At 33.5% G+C, this 20,037-nt stretch overlaps 1 protein-coding gene across 6 annotated transcripts in view; it reads right to left on the reverse strand.

Moving 5' to 3' along the window:
* The window catches only part of cyc (basic helix-loop-helix ARNT-like protein cyc), a 37,654-nt gene extending 18,427 nt beyond the window's left edge, over positions 1-19,227 (reverse strand). For 3 of the 6 annotated variants that reach the window (XM_013306871.1, XM_013306868.1, XM_013306867.1), the window contains exon 1: positions 5,191-5,318. In XM_013306871.1, coding sequence (XP_013162325.1) covers positions 5,191-5,282 — 92 coding nt within the window. In that variant the 5' untranslated portion in view covers positions 5,283-5,318. Of the gene's footprint in view, positions 1-5,190; positions 5,319-13,955; positions 14,019-18,987 lie in introns of those variants that run through there. The other 3 variants (XM_013306873.1, XM_013306869.1, XM_013306872.1) reach the window with 2 other exon arrangements.
* Between the last annotated feature and the right edge of the window lie 810 nt (positions 19,228-20,037).

Below are 20,037 nucleotides of genomic sequence, written 5' to 3' on the forward strand. Positions count from 1 at the left end.
ATCAGAGTGTTGGCAATATTGTGGTGTTACTACAGTGGAGACTGACCATTAGAAGGTCACTCAGGTCCGGTACCATGACAGTGAATCCAGCTAAAGTTGTGTGGGCGGAGGAAACAGCCACGCCTTGTTAAGGCCACGCCCCGAAGCGAACAATACTTGAATACGATCCAACTTGGCCGGTAAGGCGTTTGAATGGACACTGCTTTGTCTGCTACGGTCAATAAGCGCCGACGTATATAAAACTCTAGGTTAAACATAAGCACTTTTTGTAGGTAGTATGGCTCCTACATATAGGCACGGAACTGCCGCTTAAGCCTTCCAAATTTTTACCGTAATCTAAGTTATAAAATACAAAAAATATTTTATGCAAACAGGCGTATGAACACAAAATGGCCACGTATAAAGTCCAGTCGAACAATCGGTCCAAATATGGTGTCGAGTTACTGCGTTAGGAGAGCGATGAAGGGAGAGAGAACCATGTATACATGTACTCGCGCTTTAAAAATCATAAAATAATAACTTCAATATAAATAACATGGCATTTTAATATTTATTGAAAATTTTCGTTATAATTGTTACAATAGTGTACGAGATAAAAAAATAAAACACCAGGACCAACCTACAAGCAAAACCTTTCGATCAAAAAAAAAATTATCAAAATCGGAGCACCAGGAGCGGAGTTACGCGGTAACACACATAAAAAAGAACATACAGACGAATTGACAACCTCCTTCTTTTTGAAGTCGGCTAAGTACACACTACGACACTGTAAGTTTCATCTGTTTTAAAAAGTTAATTTTTCTACTTAGGGTCCTTTACTTAGAAGCCATCAATATTCGAAGTCAATCGGTTTCAAGTTTTGATTTGAAAAGTTTCATAGTTTATTCTACAATTTCTTTTTAATGTACGAACGCAGCTTGCAATGAAAGAAAGATGAAAGAAAAAAATAAAGAAAGAAACACGTTTGTTACGACACAAATATAAAATAAAATAAATAATTGGACATACCGTTTGCTTGTTATGTTAAAACGATTTTTTGAAGATATATTTAGCCTCGCCGTTGTGAACATAATAAGGGGAGAAAGTATTAAAAAGCTACAACGCACAATAAATTTGTATGAGATTAATGAGGTGTTTGAAGTTGTTTGTTGGTAAAATATTCAAAAATTAATACTATAATACCTCAAAAAATATTGTTGAACACGTGTTTTAACACTTTGAACGCCGGTGTAGGATATTATGGACGTCAAAGTGGTATACAACTTTCGGTATAAGTATTTTATTATTTATCGATCAAGAACTGATTTTGCAAGCCTAATTATAATAATGTTAATGTGTGAAAAACCGCGCCGGCCGTTATAGTATTGTTATAAAAAGATAAGACGTATTTTTATGGTAAAATGTGTTTGAAACATTGTCTAATTTTTTATAGTAAGTCCTTTACAATTTATTACCAAAGTTGACTCTTAAATTTTTCTACTTCTAATATTTCAGAAACGTTCCATTAAATAAGTTAATCATAGCGATGGTAATGGTATTTAGAATTTGATTATTCCCGCGTCGTCGCCCTAAGAAATGCTAAGGTTTCCTCGATCAATATTCCAAGTCGCGCAACTAATACAATAAAACTAATAAATATCAAAGCACAAGTCGATGCCGACACCTACCGCCCCCTAGCCCCGCACTGAAGCACTACGACATCTTCAAACAATCAATGAATTTATGGAAATTATTTGAAATGTTATATTTGTTTACTATAAGTTAGTAAATATTGTGGCTAATTTTACCCGATCAAAAAGGAGTTATAAATTCGTTTTTTTGTTCCTTACTGACAAGCAAACGCAATAAAGGATTTTTTTTATAAGGCAAGTGGACACACGAGCGGCGAGAACACTGAGTTGATCAACGACATACATGGACATCCACAACACCAGAGGAACTTCAGATGCATTGCCGGCAAAATCCGCCATTCCATTTGCATCGAAAAAATGGCAACTATTTGTTCTCATTGTGGTAAAACAGCCTATACAATATTTTGTATCAGACTGTTTCCATCTACATTTGATTTATTTTATTCTTTTCTTGTTATTAAAAGATTTCCTCTTACATTTACGTAAATGTTATTCTTTAAAGATGAAGTAACGGTTAATACTATCAAATGCCATAATTTACTTAATACCTCGACTTCACGTGGATCAAGTTCCCGTTAAAGTGAAAATTATATTAAACATGAAAAGCCATTGCTAACGAGTAACGAGCTTATATTCCTAATTATGCAATAAATGTAAGGCAAAGGAAAAAAAACGGTTCTAGTTACTCGATCTCACTCTTTTGTTTCAAAGTTATTTAACGAGTAAAACAAGTAACAATTCAAAACAGATAAACGGGTCTTAATTAAAAATACTGGTCAATTAAAAGTTTTGATTTCATTTCGATGATTAATAAAATATCGCAAAAGTTATAGGTACCTACTCAAAACAGTTAGTTTGTTTTCAGTATGTTTTAGGAAAGAAAATTTTAGTATATCGTGAAGTAAATATGAGGAAATGTTATGGTGTTTTTATTAATTTCAATGTTTGTCCCAAACAAGAAACCGCATTGTGATGAAAATGTGTGAATGATATTAAGATCTTATCCTATGTAAAGATAAAATTATTTTTTTTTATATCATAAGGTGGCAAACGAGCGAGCGGCCACCTGAAATCGCTGAAATAGCGAAGCGACAGCTGCCCATAGACATACACAATTGCATGTGCGTTTCCTACCTGTGTAGAGGATGCACAGAAAGAAAATATTTTCCCTTCCTATGCATCCTCTCATCCGGAAAGTCCACTTCCACTTCCCATCCTTTCCTTATAAGAAATAGGGTGGGAAGGGAAAGAGGACTAAATGAGGCCCCGGGACGCATACTCATCAGACGAAACGTGGAATTGCTTCCACTTGACGCCTGTCTTCTGAGTGGTCGTGGTATTTCACCGGGCGAGCCGGGACAATTTGTGCGAAGATGTTAAAAAAAAAGTTGTTAGATATATTTAAATTTACAATTTGTTACTTTTTCCAATGAATTTTCCAAATAATTCCGACAGAAAATTGGATTTCTAAAGTTTTCGTCGTTATCGTAGACTTTTAATAAATTTATACAAACTTCAAAGTTCAAAGAATTACAATCATTGTAGGAATTTAAGATTATAATTTTCAACTTTTAAGCCAAGGAAAGTAAGAACATATATGACTTCCTTATCCCTAAAGCCTGTTATTGCTACTTTCCTAAGTTATTCGATTCCTCAGGACTTAAAATGAATGTTACCATTTCAAGTTCAGCCAATGGGTTATTGGGTCAGTTGTAATCAAAAACATTTTTTATGAAGAACGAGAAGTATTAGCGAAAAACTTTTTCCAAAATTAGTATAAAAAGTTTTAAGCTTGCTAATTTTATTAATTTAAAAATTATTTACGATCTAGACCCTGGGAGGTAGGCAGATAATGTTTTCCATTTGGCGCGGTCCTGATATAATTTTCTTGCTTCGTTTACATTAATTCACCTGTAATTGAAAGCCCGTTTCTTTTATATCTTATTAGGTGTAGCCCGCGACTTTGTTCGCGCGCGATTAAAAAATTAATAGTATCCGATTCTCCGACCTACAGAATATGCATATAAAACTTCATAAAAATCGGTGAAGCCGTTCCGAAGGGATATGGTAACTAACATTGTGACAGAACTTTATCTATAAAGGATTGATTAACATTGGAGTTAAGGATTTGTGTATTCATATTAACATATTCAAATTTATTTTATTTAAGGAAATTAACAGACACGTACTGCTTTTTGTCAGTATAAAGTGAAATCCATTTGAAATGAAATGAATGAAAAAACATTTTATCATCTGAGGAGGATGATTATACGATGCCCTGTATCTGAAAGGTCAAAAGGATGTTTAACATGTTTTGGTTCCCGCAGAAATCGGATAAAAGTGTCTCAAATAATTTGATATTAAATATTAATAATTTACCAACAGTGGATAGACACAGGCTAGATGGTTTTTATAATATTTTTATTTGTTTCGGCAATGAAAAACAACGGTATAAATAATATACATCCGATAGAAATGTTATGAGAAACTGTGAATGACGTGGTTTGTTATAGTCGGTGGTAGTTTCATAAGCCTTTATCGGTTGACGTTTTTATCGCGTTTAGTAGCTTTACGTGAAAACATGTGCGAAGAAATTTTAAAGGAGGAAGTAAAAAGATGTTAAAGTAACAAACTATTGATAGTTTTGGTACTGTCTGGATAATATTGGAAACTCCAATGCAGGATTTCGTCCTTCTCACTCCGTTTGAAAAGAACAGAGATAACATACTTAAACAGGTGGTCTCGACAGTTTAAATTCACAATCACATATATGTATAACATATTTTTAGTTGGTGTTGGAACTAGTTGAACCCGACGGCTTATTAATATGGTATTATTTCAAATGATAAATAATTTAAAAATATTTAATAATCTGAAAAATTTAATTTAGTGTTTAAGCAAAAAGTTTCTTAAAAAAAGCTCATTATTTAAAAATATTTTAGGAATATTTTACAATCTGTCCAGTGGTGGAAGAATGTATTTTAAAATATTTTTTTAATAGAAGAAAAGACATATTTTATCATTATCGGGAAATTATAAATACTTGATATTTTACGCATCTATTCCATTTGCAACTTGTTAATTTATTCGTGAAGTAATGAAACAAAAACTGGATACGTAGATATTTAAATCGTAAAGGAAAATCTTAACTTTTATACACATAACAATATAAATGTAATTTTATAATGTAAAGTTTCAATTAAATTTAACTCTGAATGTTCATTAAAATGCGAAAACTGACGATTCTCACAATGATCTTTTAAAACTGTTCATTTTTATTGACCGTGCATTGGATTTTGAAAACTCGACGGATTTCTTAAGAATTTAATTCTTAAAAAGTCTATTAAAATGATTTTGTTTGCGTATTTGAAAAAAAAATATGTAACTACCATTATCAATATTTTTCCAATCATTTCTTAAAATATTTTTGAATTTAGACAATATTTTATCAAAACTTATTTTTTCTACTAAATAAAGTATATTCAAAAAAAGTTTCTAAAAGTTTTCGGTCTCGGAATTTGTATAGTGCGAGTGAAATGTGTAGTATTATATTACTTACTGCGCTACATCATAGTGTTGATAGTGCGGCGGAGGCTGCAGCTCATGCATGTGCAGGTAGAACTCCTGCACAAGAGTGTACTCGCGCGCCATCTCGCGGCGGCACAGAGCACGTCCGCTCGGCAGGCTCTCGACGCAACACTGATACGCTCGCCGCAGCGGCAGCCAACCCTTGCCACTATTACACCCCCCTTCCGACTACTACACCCCGACTTAAGGTTTCGCCACACAATTGCCGATCAGAACGCGAGACGCGACGCTGACAGGACGACGATCAGGAATGACATAGTGCGCGCGTTAGTTTGCCTTGATTATTAAATAAGGTCTAGGAATACGTGCTACAGCCTACACGTCCGCATCTCGAACGCGCCTCTTTAATATTGTAGTCCTGACGAAATTAAAGACGATTGGCTAGTGAGATAAGCGTCGAGCATGACTATTGATGGCTTGGACATTTTCTGATATAGAAACTTATCTGACTAGACTTAAATGCGCTCTTCCATTAAAGTAAAAAAGGATCGGAAGTTCCACGGATCTTGTATGCTATTTTCTATGCATATGTATGTTTTACATGTTTTTTTTAAGGAAATAACGATAGTAGCGTCTCCTCATCGGACCAGAGAGGTTTGTCGGATTATACATCACAATTTTTCAAGTCACGTCAGTGTCGCGTCGGTGTCAGTCACGCCTGCTAATACGGCAAACCGATTAATAAGACGTGCGAATACTGATTGTTGCTAAATACATTTCTATCTTATGTATTTTAATAAGACTTTAACCCTCATATATTCTAATCCAAATGAAATTATTCCCTGATTTGCAACTGTAGTCAAGTTTTTCTCATCGAGAAATATTTACTATATTTTTATGCATCGATTGTTTTAGCCATTTTGATTTCCAATGTAAGTTGACCCCAAATTTGTTTATTCTCCATATAAAATAAGATTCAATTTAGCCTGGCCAGTTATCAAGACAATGCGAACGAAGTTTACGTCTAATCTGGGATTAAATTATATAAAATAATTTAACTATTTTCTACTTACCGTTGGTTTCTGAGACCAAAATCTCTGTATCACACATATCGTCATACCTGTTATTTCTACAACACTTTGGTTTAAACAGGTTTCAGAAACCCTCGGTTACAGATTTATTTTAAACATTATAAACAAATGTAATGAGTAAACTGTACAATTAATATTATTTCAAAGCTATTGAGAGAACTATGAATAATGTTTAAAACTGGAACAGTACCTGGAGTTTATAATTTGAAGCAAGTCAAGTGGTGCACTTCAATAATTCTGTTGCATACTTCAGCTTTTGACGATAAAGCTTTGTCTCATCTGATTCATTAGAGCGAGAATACAAGTCACATTGTTGTAAAGTACTAATCAATAGCGTATTCTACAATAATATCATATTATACTTCATTTAAACATTTGAATTATAATAAGAATTACATACAAAATAGTATTTAGATTGGCTATTTTTCTATTTAAATTTTCGGAATTTTCGGATTCGCAATATTTTGAATTTTTATATTTTTTATATTTTATATTTTCACCCTTAACTCAGGATAGGCTCCGAGCCCCTCGGTGGGGACTTATAGTGAGCTGATGATGATGATGATGAATATTTTGAACTAAGCGTGAAGTTTTTTTAACCCTGAACACCTAGCAGATGCGTTATTATTAATGGACTATATCCAGTCCATTAATAATAACATGCATACAATCACTCTTACAAATCAGCATTCAATAGCCAAAAATTAAATGCACACTGATTTAAAAGTAAAACAAAACAAATATTCTAACTAAATCTCAGGACATTGTGAAATGTACTCTCGATTATCGGACGATTTTAATGTGACCGTAACAAAGTCAAGGTGGGGTTCGGCTTCATAAAATTGGCTTAACATTGACCGAACAGCGCAGGTCACATATCCATGCGTTTACATGTACTGAATGAAGCCCTTCATATTTACACATACAACATGTAATAATGCAACAAAATATTCATAATTCAGTAAAAAAATCAATTGAATTATTAACCACACAATTGATTTGAATATATTAATAACTAGCTGTCGCCTGCAACACCGTCCGAGCGGAATTTAAAAAAATTAATAATTAGTGTAAGTGTTTTTCTAGACGATGGTCTACCTCTATGCCTAATTTCATCATTGAAGCCATTTTGGAGATACCTTCCAAAGATCTATCTAAACATTCGCATTTATTACAGTAGACTAGACTACTTTGAAATGTTATGTACTTTTATATTGTACCCTGTATTACTATTGTATTGCATTTCCCTTTTGTACTTGCTATTGAAAGCGAAGACGATTGAGGTTTGATACTGTTGCTCTTTGAGCAGAGCAGTCTATGTACATACGTACATACACCTATAATATATATGTCATGATCATATCTTAGAACGGATACATTGGATATGAAATAGCTAGTACAAGATACTAACTAAATTATAATAATTAGCTAATTTTAAATATAATTCTATTTCATATATTTAAAGCATTTCAACTTTTTGTGTTGTGTTTCACTTATATTGGTGAGAATAAAATAATTTCATTTCACATCTGTTTTCATAAATATTGCTCATTATAGTCATGCAAAATCATTTCATTATATGTTAGGTATTATAGAAAAAAACAGCGTCATAGACATATCAAAAAATAAAAAGACAAATATAGATTTTAATAGTGGCTTAATAAATCGATGTTCGTTCATGTTTGCGTTTCGAAGAGAAAGTAAATAGTCGGCAAGTTTTGTTACATTTATTCGCGAGGTTGCGGAGTTTGATGAACGTTTGTGTAAACCTATAGGGCATTTTATTAAAACCATTGGAAACGAGACTTGGTGAGTTATATTTGATTTTGTCAAACAAAACAGCAAAAAACTACAACTTCAAAAATCAAACATTTTAATCAGCTAAAAATTTAATTTCATTGTCGAAATGAAGATTCTACTCGTGGACTAATTTAAGTAACTTTTTTAACTTTTGTGTTTAATTGTGATCGAACATATTAGTAGGTGCGCAACTTTTATACAACTCAAAAATGTTTAAAAATTGAGAACTTCGAAAAATTAGTTTTGTAAATATTTGTATCAGTACTCTAATAATTAACCAATTAAAAAAGAAACATTCGCATAATTGATTGAATTGCATCTGAGACGATAGTTATTAAAAATTGCCAATTTATTTGAAAACGAAGATTTTCATAAATAATTCTGAATGAAGCTTAAATTCTAAATAAAATATCTTTCATTTTATCGATAGTAAAGAGAAATGTTGTCGCATTGAAACCAAATTTTATATATATTCTTTCTTTAAACACCAAGTTAACTTATCGCCCCAGTCAGAACCTTTAACCCTTTGTGTAGATCTCACCTTAAACATACACTAAATATGACCACTCAACAGCTCTGAACGTGGCAGCTAAAAATCAGATTGTCAAGTTAAACAGAAAGGCGATATAAAAGTACACAAGACGAATATGTAGATATAAATATATTGTATAATAGAAGAGGCGAAGTAGGTATGCCATTCGCGCCAAATGGAAATCTGGGTTACGGGCGCGAGTGCGATTTGATTAGCAATCGTTATATTGGAATGCTATATCAAACGTGCACAACGGATGAAGTTCTAGAAGTGAGTTTATATACATTTATGTAAGTTACATAAAGTCGCATAATGTTTGTAAAAGAATTGTGAAAAGGCAAAAGAATTGCGCGTCTGTCACGACGCCTCCCACTTCGCTCCGCCCATTGTTCCTAAATATAAAACAATGAAATATAATTCGTGGCACGTTATGTTAATCTGAATATAGAACTTTTAATAACATGTTGACTTTACTTCGCCTTATTTTTTTCGTAGTATTTTAACAATGTTGCAGCTAGTATGTTAAGAAACACATGCAAATTGTGACAACAGCTAATAATGCAAAAGCAGATGAAAATCTTCAAGTTTATTTAAATGAAGGTACTTAATATTTTTGCAGGTCAATGTGTTTGCAGGAAACAAGATCAAAAGGTGAAACTAGTTTGCGTGTTGTATGTTGCCCTGTCGGGAACAATCATTGTGCACGTTGTTAAGTGATTGAATAGGGGCTTTGAATGCACCGCTCTTTGTCATTGTGATCTCTAACAGCTCAAATTCACGAGCACATTTTATCTTTAACTCAAACGATGAAAGTTATCATCTATACGAATCTATAAAATAGGAGTGTCTGTATGTAATGACGAAAAAAGCATCCATTTAAAAAAAAATTATGTCCGTCTGCAAAGACACGGTAGTTCCGGATACCAAAATTCTTGAACGGCAACAAGAACAAAAAAAACATACTTAAAAGTCATTATCTAAAATACTAAGTCTAATAAAATTATAACGCGTTTGTGCACCCTGTATATGACAGTATGAGCGAGCTCACTAATTTGCTGTACACAAAAAAAAAGTTGAACTCACCTACTGTTTCATTTCATAGCGTAGTACCAAAGTATCTGGACAAACCCGCAATGGGTCGATAGACACTTTTATTGTACATTTATATGTTGTTCCTTCTTTATATGAATAAATAAATTAAATAAATATTACAGGCTTAGCTAAGACTGAGGCTTTTTTCAATAGTGTGCTGACGAAGTCGAGAACGACTGCTAGTAGTAGTAAACAAATAGAACTTGTACATACGAGTAGTTCTGAAAAATTTGAATATAATAAATTACCACAATTTATGATACTGTATGCGCTTTAAAATTATATGAAAATAGCATATAAAAACACATACAGGTGGATGAAAACTATGCAGAAACAACCATAAAGTAGTATAATAGAAAAAATAAACAGCTTAGATGGAATTATAGTCAGATTGCTCTAAGAAGAAATTGAACCTTTTATTTAATTGACAACCGATACTCGGCACCTGTCAATGTGTTCAATTCGCCGGCAGGCCTGCTTCCAGCAGGTAAAGCTACACCGGTCAGCCGACACCCCCAGCCGATCAAACAACTGATATTTCATATTTACCAGATAATCTTTTTTTTTTACTTTAATACATTCAGTAAAGATTAATCCCCCTAACGTTATACGTGAAAATGTCAATGAAAAGCAGCTATGATAGCCATTTTGTTTTTCACAACACAAAAATGTTATTGTTTTTATTTTGTGATTAAAAACATAATTTTTCTGTGTTTCATAAACCACATTACAACCGCAATGATGGTGAGATGTTTAAGACTATTAATTTAGAAATTAATTGATTTCCAATAACATAAAATAAATTGAAACTTGCATTGGAAAAGCAGACAAGGATTCCTCAGTTTACGTAAGATGAAGTTAAGCACTTCATTATTTCAAGTGGATATTAAATATATTATTTATATCTATACTAAGTTGTAAGCGGTCAAAGGAACATGTTTCAACATAACAAATTCATTTACAGTCTGTTTATACAAGAACTTGTTCGGAAAGTGGTAACGAAATAAATTCCTAAATGGCCAGGGGCTTAGCTCAATTATCTTAGTAAGCCACAAAACTAATAACCACAGCTTTATATAATCTATCAACTATATCGCACGTATTAACATCGCTTGAGACCACATGTACTCCAAAATAAACTACCGGTCGACTCCTTGTTAGCAGATTATATCGGTACACAATTTAGCTAAGAAGCAAAAAGTTACGGTATGGGCATGAATATTGTACTCGTATATCAGTGGTGGCAAAAAAAAATAGACGGATTGTGTGAAAAATAACATCATTACAATGTTTCAAATTCCTTTGATTTATCTTCGTTATAAGCTGTATAGGAATTAAAGTTAGCCTTATTATTAAAATTAATTAAAAATTATATATCCGTTCCTCAGAGGCTGTGCGAAGAAGCCCCTAGGAGGTGTCAAACCGACCGGGATCTCCGGGTATACGAGTAGATGCCGAGCAGCTAACGCGGCCTCCACACGAATACCGCAAGCGAGAAGTACATGCAGTACGAGAGTAGTGCATAATAATGAATACTAATCGACGAGACAACGCAAAAAGACTCGACACGAATCGATTGACTTTAATGAGAGATGATACCTACTTTAATTCCTATAATTAAACCCTATTAGCTTTCATTAGCGTTTCAAACACAGACGAAAATTGAAGTTTTCCAAAATAGTTGAATGTTCATGTATTCATAACGACATATCGACAGTGAAAGTGATTTACAAAAGATATATAATCAAGCAGGTAAGTCGAAATTCAATGGGACAATTGAAGGAAAATTGGGTAATTTCGTGTTTATATTAATTCAGTACAGACAGTATTCACTTTCGTCCCAATTCATGTTATCCAGGCGGCCGCAGCGGGGGGCCGCATGGAATAGACAACGAGTGAGCAACAGGGTGGCCTTGTTATGTCTGGAACATGGAACACGAAACACGTGACAGGTTATCGAGGTTTTAAGGTGAATTAACATTATTCAAGCACTATTGTGTCGCAATCTGTTTCATTTGTAGCAAAAACGATACAGGATAACGATAGGCATTCATAAAAGATTGACATTGTAACAAGTTGTTCACGGAAGCTTGGCAGAAAAAAAAAGAATAATTTCATCAATTTGCAGTACCAAAAAAAACAAACAGTATGTGTTATTTCTGAATTTTACCTAACGCTAAGCAAATTATGCTAAAGATGATAGATAATATGCGATCTTATATTTCTTTACACCGCGAGTACTTACGTTCGTATTAATTAAGCGGTTGTAAAGTTATTTTTATGTGTAACATCGTGGAAGTGAATTCGCGAAAACAGAGGCGTTGTAACAGGAATCTGATAAAGGCCTCTTTATTTAATTTGTTCAATGAGGGCCCGTGGCGTCGTCAGACACCATCAAAGTTTTGAAGACGGAGCTGTAAATGCGTCTTATAATGTCTTTATTTTTATGTGTCTCTTAGTTTTTCTAACATTTACACGTACAATAAACTAAAACATTATTTATCAATGCGAGTACATTCCTGTGCTGAGTATCATAATTATAAATACTAATAATAAAGGCTTAAGACTATGCTTGTAAGGCAAAAAATAGATTTCACAACAGAAATAAATCTGGTAATTTTTTTTTAATGATTTACATTAAAAAAAATTGCAGATCGAGGATTATGGAAATCTATACCGGTTAATAAACCGGTATAGATTTCCAGCTTCCGGTTCAGATTTCCTTAATAGTCAGCCAGTAATAACTGGCTGACTATTAAGGAATGTTGAGGTCTGTAATCGTCCTTAAGCTTGCTAAAAGGCGACAGTTTTAACTCGATTTGTTCAGTTAAACTGTGTAACAATACAGATGTAACAATACAATGTTGTAAACGGTGATTTCGGTTTCAGAAACCTACGGTAAAACGCGCTGCGTACTGGAACTGTGTAGGTGGCTTTACGTTTATAAGCACGTTGAAGACGGGCGTGGTGGGGTCGCGGGGGCGGGGGAGGCTAGGGTGGTTGAGGGAGACGCAAGCGAGAGGGTTTTCGCCTGTCAACAACACGAACAGCAACAGGTATCGCTTATTGATACGTCAAATACGTAAATAATGCCTCCTGTCGATTTAATTCTCTGCCAAATATAGTTTTATCTAAATTTATAACAAATATAGAGGTATATAGATTTTCGTATTTGTAGAAAAGTTTTATGCTATACAAATAGAACTATGTTTTAGTAGTATCTATGCATCAGATATCTTTTTTCAGAAATGAACATCAGTTTTACCCCTATAGTAATTCAAGTAAAGGATCCATCAACCTGTCCACAGCATTCTCAAGTTACCTAATCCCGGTCATCTCGACGTCATCAATTAAGAAATCTATAACTATAGTTTGTTCCTTTTTCGATTTTGAATTATAGACACAATCACACATTGCCGTCCACTTTTAGAGATTTCGAGTTCGCGGCATATTTTCGCTTTATAAACCACACGAATACTGACATTTAACTGTTCTATATTTAAAACAAATTATTGATAAAGTTCCTTAATCCCAGATTATGGAATGCCAAATTTAGCGCGACCAAAGTTTGTGGGCTATATCTGTAATTATTAGAACCAGCCAACGAGGATAAAGTAAGAAATCTTTTTAAGTACGCAAAATTACTCCGAACTTTAAAACAATCACCGGCTAAACTACATGAGGACTTAGTGTCACGTTTACTGATTCACGTTGTTCTTCTGAAATATAAATCATTTTTGTACTTGTTCCTTTTTTATAAAAGGTGCCAAGTTCTTAGAAAAGTGACGTCAATATTTTAAATGCCAAATAACCTTTTTTTCAGAGAGGAATGCTTTATGCATACTCCGCGCCCCGGGGGGGACGCGGCAGATATGTGGGATTCTCCTCCATAGCGGAGGCATACCCACTAAACCTCTCTGTTCCTCCAACGCAGCGGGACGGGGCCACGGGCACGCTTTCGCTTTCGTCCGCGACGAAATGTTAAATAACCTAACAAGTATATTGATAAGACATGTTAATAGGCACGTAAATGAATTAAAATTTATATTGATGATTGATGAATAAAACAAAATACACGATGGTAATTTGAATAACAAAATTCAAACATTATAGCGGCTCGTGTTTAGCTGTGAGCGTAAGTCTTTGCATGCGGGTACAAAATGACCAGATGATACTACGAACACTATGTTCTTCACGTGCCACCTAAAATTGTGTTTAGCAGCATCTCTTGCCAGCTGTTAATATGTGTTTATCACAAAAGTTCACCGTATAGAGAGGTACCTGGCGTGCCGGTAGCGCGTCATGATTCGCGCCCGCCGCGACCTCTCCGCCCGGCGGCTTTATCTGGAAACACACAACTGTCTTTAATCTGAATCTTTATTCCATACCAATAAGCATTCACCTGAACTTAAGTTTTCGCTGCCTACAGGCATTTCAACAAACTATCTGCTGTGTCCATTATGAGAGACAGAGAGTAAAGATTTTCTTCTTCTCTTATCCTTTGCGACCTCAATCCAATTAATTGACTTACATAATACATTTTTGAAAATCAGTTTATCATAAAGGTGATAAGTCTATTTTTCTTTTATTATTGTTTTAAAAGAGAATTGTATAACTCCAAAATATGTAATGATATGTCGCTAATTGATACGATACTCATATCGAAACACGTTCGCTTTCGACAGAATCAAACGATTCCGTTAGGTTTGGATTTTTTCAAGAATAAATTCCATCCTACTAGTATTAATATGTTTTATTTACAGCTAATATAAATTGAATAAATGAACTGAAAATATACGTTCCAAAAGATCTTTCGTAGGATGATACTTTCTTTACTTTTTTCTAAACAATCCCAACGCATAAAGAGTAGGTGTACCCGTGGTAAATTTCCATTCAACATGATCAAAACGTACAGTTTTTCCTTTCGGCTTATTTAGCTGTTTTAAAGGATACAATGTGATGCTGGATCGTCCAAATACCTATATAAAAATATTTTGTTCTTTTTTTTTAAGATTGAAAGAGTTGATGTGAGAAGAAACTGGGCTTGGGTTTTATACAGTAAAATGTATACTTAAGTTAGCATATACCGTACAAACCTAACTGCCAGCGATTGCGTAAATAACAACAAAACATTTTATCACAATCATCTCGTTTGTTCGACCACAAATAGACAACGATGTTTGCATTTAGGTTTGGCATATTCTAGAAGGCTCAAGCCGTCCGACCCGATCTCCAGGGTTACGACAGACGCAAGGGTTATCAGATGACACAAACACTAAACAGTTTACACAATGACGACGACTCACCTATTACATGTTATATTGTAAACGGATGTATGGATGTTTGTTACCACACAACTACAGAATGGCTGAAGGGGATATACAATTTGAAACAGAGATTAAAGACTACAAAAGCACAAAGAAAACTATTTTTTAAATGCATGCGGACGAAGTCGTCGGCGACACTTATTTTAAGAAAAAGAAATTAGGCGCTTACTGCGCGTTTCCAATGGCAAAATAACTTTACAAAACTTACTGTTATATTTGTTTATTTTCAAAGAGCACGAAAGTGATATGTATATGAATTAACTGAGATAGGCTTGTAACGGATTATAGAGTGAGTGTTTCTATTTATTACAATGATTTAATAAAAACATTTAACAGAGCCTTAAGGATAGATAAGTTGACACGCGAAGATTCGGCATTTCCTACCAGCTGCACATGTCTAGTTGAAGTTTCGATAACATCTGGTGACTCTAGTTAGTGTATTCATGAATGTTCTAGTTTATAAACGACTGGCAGTCGCCCGCGACTTCTTCCGCGCGGTATTAAAAACTACGGTCTATATCTGTGCCAAATCACATTGAGATCCGTTCTGGATATACCTTCCAACATCCATCTAACCATACAAACTTTTGCAGTTATAATATTGGTAAGACGTTATAAACTAGACCGATAGGTTTATGTGTAAGTTCGCGTTTTTATGGTAAATACAACGATATAGCAAAAAATATTTGTTTTTTAAATTCATCGCATACATATTATTTAGATTGAGTCATCTGACTGTGGTGAGTATGGATGAGGATAAAAAAATCCACGTGGAAAAAAGTTATATCATGATCTCATACAAGTTTACCAAAACAAAAACATTTCAAACATCTTTAAAGATTTAAATTCAGGGACAAATCGTCACGTCGTATTTCATCTAATCGGATATTTATACGCCAGATTAAAGAACAGAAGTATCTAGAATGTTTGAATGATAACCATTTTCATTTTGCATACGTATTGTAAACAAACACGTGTTCGAAATCCAGACATTACTACTTACTATTGCATCTCATCATAGTGACATTCATTCGACACAAACAACATAATATCAATCGCACATTCAGTCATTTATTTTTATAATATAAACAAATATTTTTAAATGAATTCTAGAATTATTGAAATATTTTATATGTATGCGTTTAATTAATGTTGACCTTGATTGGAATACATACTCCGGAAATGGCTGTTGTAACAACTGGTTAATTTGTTTACAAATTTTTCGCATACATGAAATAGTTGGCCCAGTTATTCGGTGTGACATTTATATTATTTGTCGTCGTTATACAAGAGACTGATGTTTTTATATTATTATAGTATTTTTTATATTATTTACAAGGCAGGTAAGGTAAAGTAGTCTAGATCAACAATCACCGTCGATCTGGCAAGAAATCAAAATAGACAATTTTTCCATTTGATTTATACCGAAGAAATACAATAGCATTTCATTCGATGATTGGATGGATGTCATTTGATCTACGTTCGTTACGTGCGATTATATTCGTTAACCGGGGGACGACAGAGTTAACGAGCAGTTTCAAAATAGCTAGAGACGAGCTGTGTTATTCGGGATTAGTACAATAGACATAATGCGTGGAAAATTCACATGACGTCATAATACTGTATATTGTAAATTTTTAATCCTTAGTATAAAATGCAAATAAATTCGAGACGCATTTAGGAAGTGTTTGACTTACAATTATTTCTACTGACTGTTACGAGAATAATCAGTTTCGGCGTGCCCTGTACCTGTATTTTTAACGGCTAAACCGATTTTGTTCAATAATTCATTTTGTACTCTTTTCGTGGAATGGCCTATGGCATATAGACAGTCCGGCCCTATGATTTTTTGATAAACAACTAACTAGTTGAATTTGGATAATTTAAAAATACGAATACAAAAGTCAGTTTTCAAAGCAGCACTGGCCCGGCTTCACAGGAGTCAGTGTATGTTTTTTTTCTTACATATCATGAATAATATTGCGAAAAAAAATGCGGCCAAATTGTTCGTCAAATATCAAATATTGTTATAACAAGTGCATGTTACTGCATGCACTTGTTATAACAATAAAAGTGAAACACACAAAGGTCATAGATTTGACGAAGAGAAGTTTTAATATGAGTTTCCATTGCCGAAATACCGTGCAAAAACATATAGTACCTCTTAAAAACGAAGATTATATATTTTGTTCAAACGTTACTCACTGTTATATAATTGGGCAACAAGACGCGTCATTCATCTTTTCTATTAGTCGCTATGGACATTAGTCACGTTAGTTCAGATGTTTTAATAATGTAAAAATATCTACTAAAGAAATATGAAGTCACATGTTGAATACGTGAAAGCAATATTACTATAGAAATGTATCAATGATGGGTATAAAGACCCTCCCAACTGTAGTACAATTGATCGTAACTTTTTTAATATGGACACAGAGAGAGGGGCACTTATTGAATTCAAAAAGGCGATGTTCACAATGATGTCAAGTTCGATGTTAAGTGGGGCATTGTTAACAGTAATGTATTTTAATGGAGCAGAATTATTTGTCCTCTCGTCCAGAATTATTCAGAGGTCATTGAGAGAACCTTAACCGTAAACTTAGCATGAGAAATTTACACCATATCCTTTAGAATAATGAATAAGTATTACGTATCAAGACACGTATTAATACCAATTTGACAGAAAAAAAATTGCATATGACTACGAAAATTTCTGTAGTTTTTGAGTTTAATCTAAACATACAATCAAGGGAGAATACAAATAAAAAAATATGCTTTCAATAAAAAATTGTGACTTTATAAAAAATAATAGTTGTTGATTAAATTTTTACCTCAATTTTTTTTAATCTTATACATGAAGATTTGGTATTGTTTGCATTTAAAACATATAATGTTGTATATTACATTGAAGATGCTAGTGATGGACTTTTAAATAATATTCTGACTAGCTGTTACCCACGATGGGGTCTATGTGTTCTTCCATGCACATTCTACATTCATGCCAAATTTTAGCACAATCTGTTGAGCCATTCTGAAGATACCTTCGCATTTATAATATGACTTAGATTTTGGCATACAAACTGAACATACTGTTTTGTTAAGTGCAAGGATCTTATCCAGGCAGATATACTCAAGATTGTATGTAGTGATCATGGCCGAGAAACAATTTCCAACTAATCTTGTTCATGAACTGGTTGCTGTGCATATATTATAGTGATAGTGTGGTACTAGGGATGAGTGAGGCTCCCTCCTACAATTAGTCTCCCAACGGCAAATAAAGACTATATAAATGTTGACAGAAAATGTTCACTTTTATTATACCTTTATGGTGCACGCTAAAACAGTAGTAAAACTATGAGTAACGCTATACTCTGTATTGTTGAGCTTTCTTCCACGCTTTTGATCTATTTCAGGGAAAACATAACATGGCCGACCAAGGCATACCATTTCTAGATTATTAAAATCATTTCATTTAAAATATGGAATGGATAGAATTATATTAACAATTTTTTTTCACATAAAAGGGTAAAAAACCTACACTTTTCATTCAGTTATAACTTTTAATGTCAGCATATTTTTTGGATGTAGCTGGTTATAGTGAATGAGGTGCATTTATTTTATTACATGGGCATTTATATAAAAATCCACATATTTATGGTCATTCTTTTTTTTGTTGACTATAACAAAATAAGTAAAGAAAATTAAACAAACTCTGTAAAATATTTTAATCAATCAGAATTTTGAAGGATTATTCCTAAATTGTGAGCAAAAATAAGTAAACTACAGCATATGTGTTTGTGTTACCACATCTAGATATAAAGATCCAAAGATAACGTACTTTGAAACAGGTTTTAGTTTATTATTACATCGTTTCTAATTCCCACTTCCCAGAAAAGAGCATGCAATTCAAACATTATACAACTAACTTTGAACATGTATTCAAAGTATTTTGTATTTAAATGTCGTGTTTTCTTAGTCATACTTACAGCCCACACTTTGATGTTCTGGGTTGGTGCAGAGATTCCTCCATTCTTGGTTGAAAAGCATGGAAACTTCAAGAAGAACAACTATTTTCAAAGAACACTATGACTGTTTACTGTCCGTTATTAATAAAGTAGAAGTAATAAACTTTCAACACTTGTCGCTTCACAAGAAAAAACAAATATAAAGTACGAAAAAGTTTCGCGAGAAAACTTATAAATTTAGAAAAACAATCCGTGTTTATTACACAGATGACTGCATTGACAGTTTACGAAACTTATGTCATAATCGTTAACTGTCAAAACAAGTTTCGTTTTGAAATTAAAAGTTGGTGACGTTTCACAACTTTTCCATCTACTTCTTCGAGAACGGATCATAATTTATAGGCGAAGAGCAACGATTGTACTAAATAAATGAAACGTGCCACAATTTGTGTGGAAGTCCACACGAACTGTTGCTCGTTTTATTTCGTAAGTACGAAGAAAAGCTAACAATCACACATGTTCATACCATCACCTACATGCTTATTAAAGTATTAAAGGAAGTGAATTTATACGACGACATTAAGGCTTAATGACTTGACGATAAGATGGATATTCTTGACTAGAATCTTGTCAGTTTTTTCACATTGACGAGGGGATTTACAAGCTTACAAGTTTAAAAGGGTTGCAACTCCAAACAATTGATTCGCTATTGAGAAAGATGACCAAGTTCTCGTAGTAATTCCTTTCTATATAAATTTATATACAGATATTGTAAATAAACATATTAGCAAATTAAGCTACATGTCATAACATCGCATCATGCGAAAAATTATGGAATTTCAAAATCATGAAAAGGGAAACATTAAACCGTGCAGCTGCCGCGCTCTCATTGGTCAAAATATGGCACTGTTGAGATGACGTCGTTAGTTTATTTTCCGACTGCGTTAAGATCCTTATGGGACTTATTATGACTAGTTGTCGTCCGCGATTCCATCACGCGATGTTAAGAAAAATGTCAATTGTTAACCAAATTTCAGAGAGATCCATTTAGGCGTTCTGGAGATACCTTTA

The sequence above is a fragment of the Papilio xuthus genome, unplaced genomic scaffold, assembly GCF_000836235.2.
Source record: "Papilio xuthus unplaced genomic scaffold, Pxut_1.1 DF828177.1, whole genome shotgun sequence".
Lineage (NCBI taxonomy): Eukaryota > Metazoa > Arthropoda > Insecta > Lepidoptera > Papilionidae > Papilio > Papilio xuthus.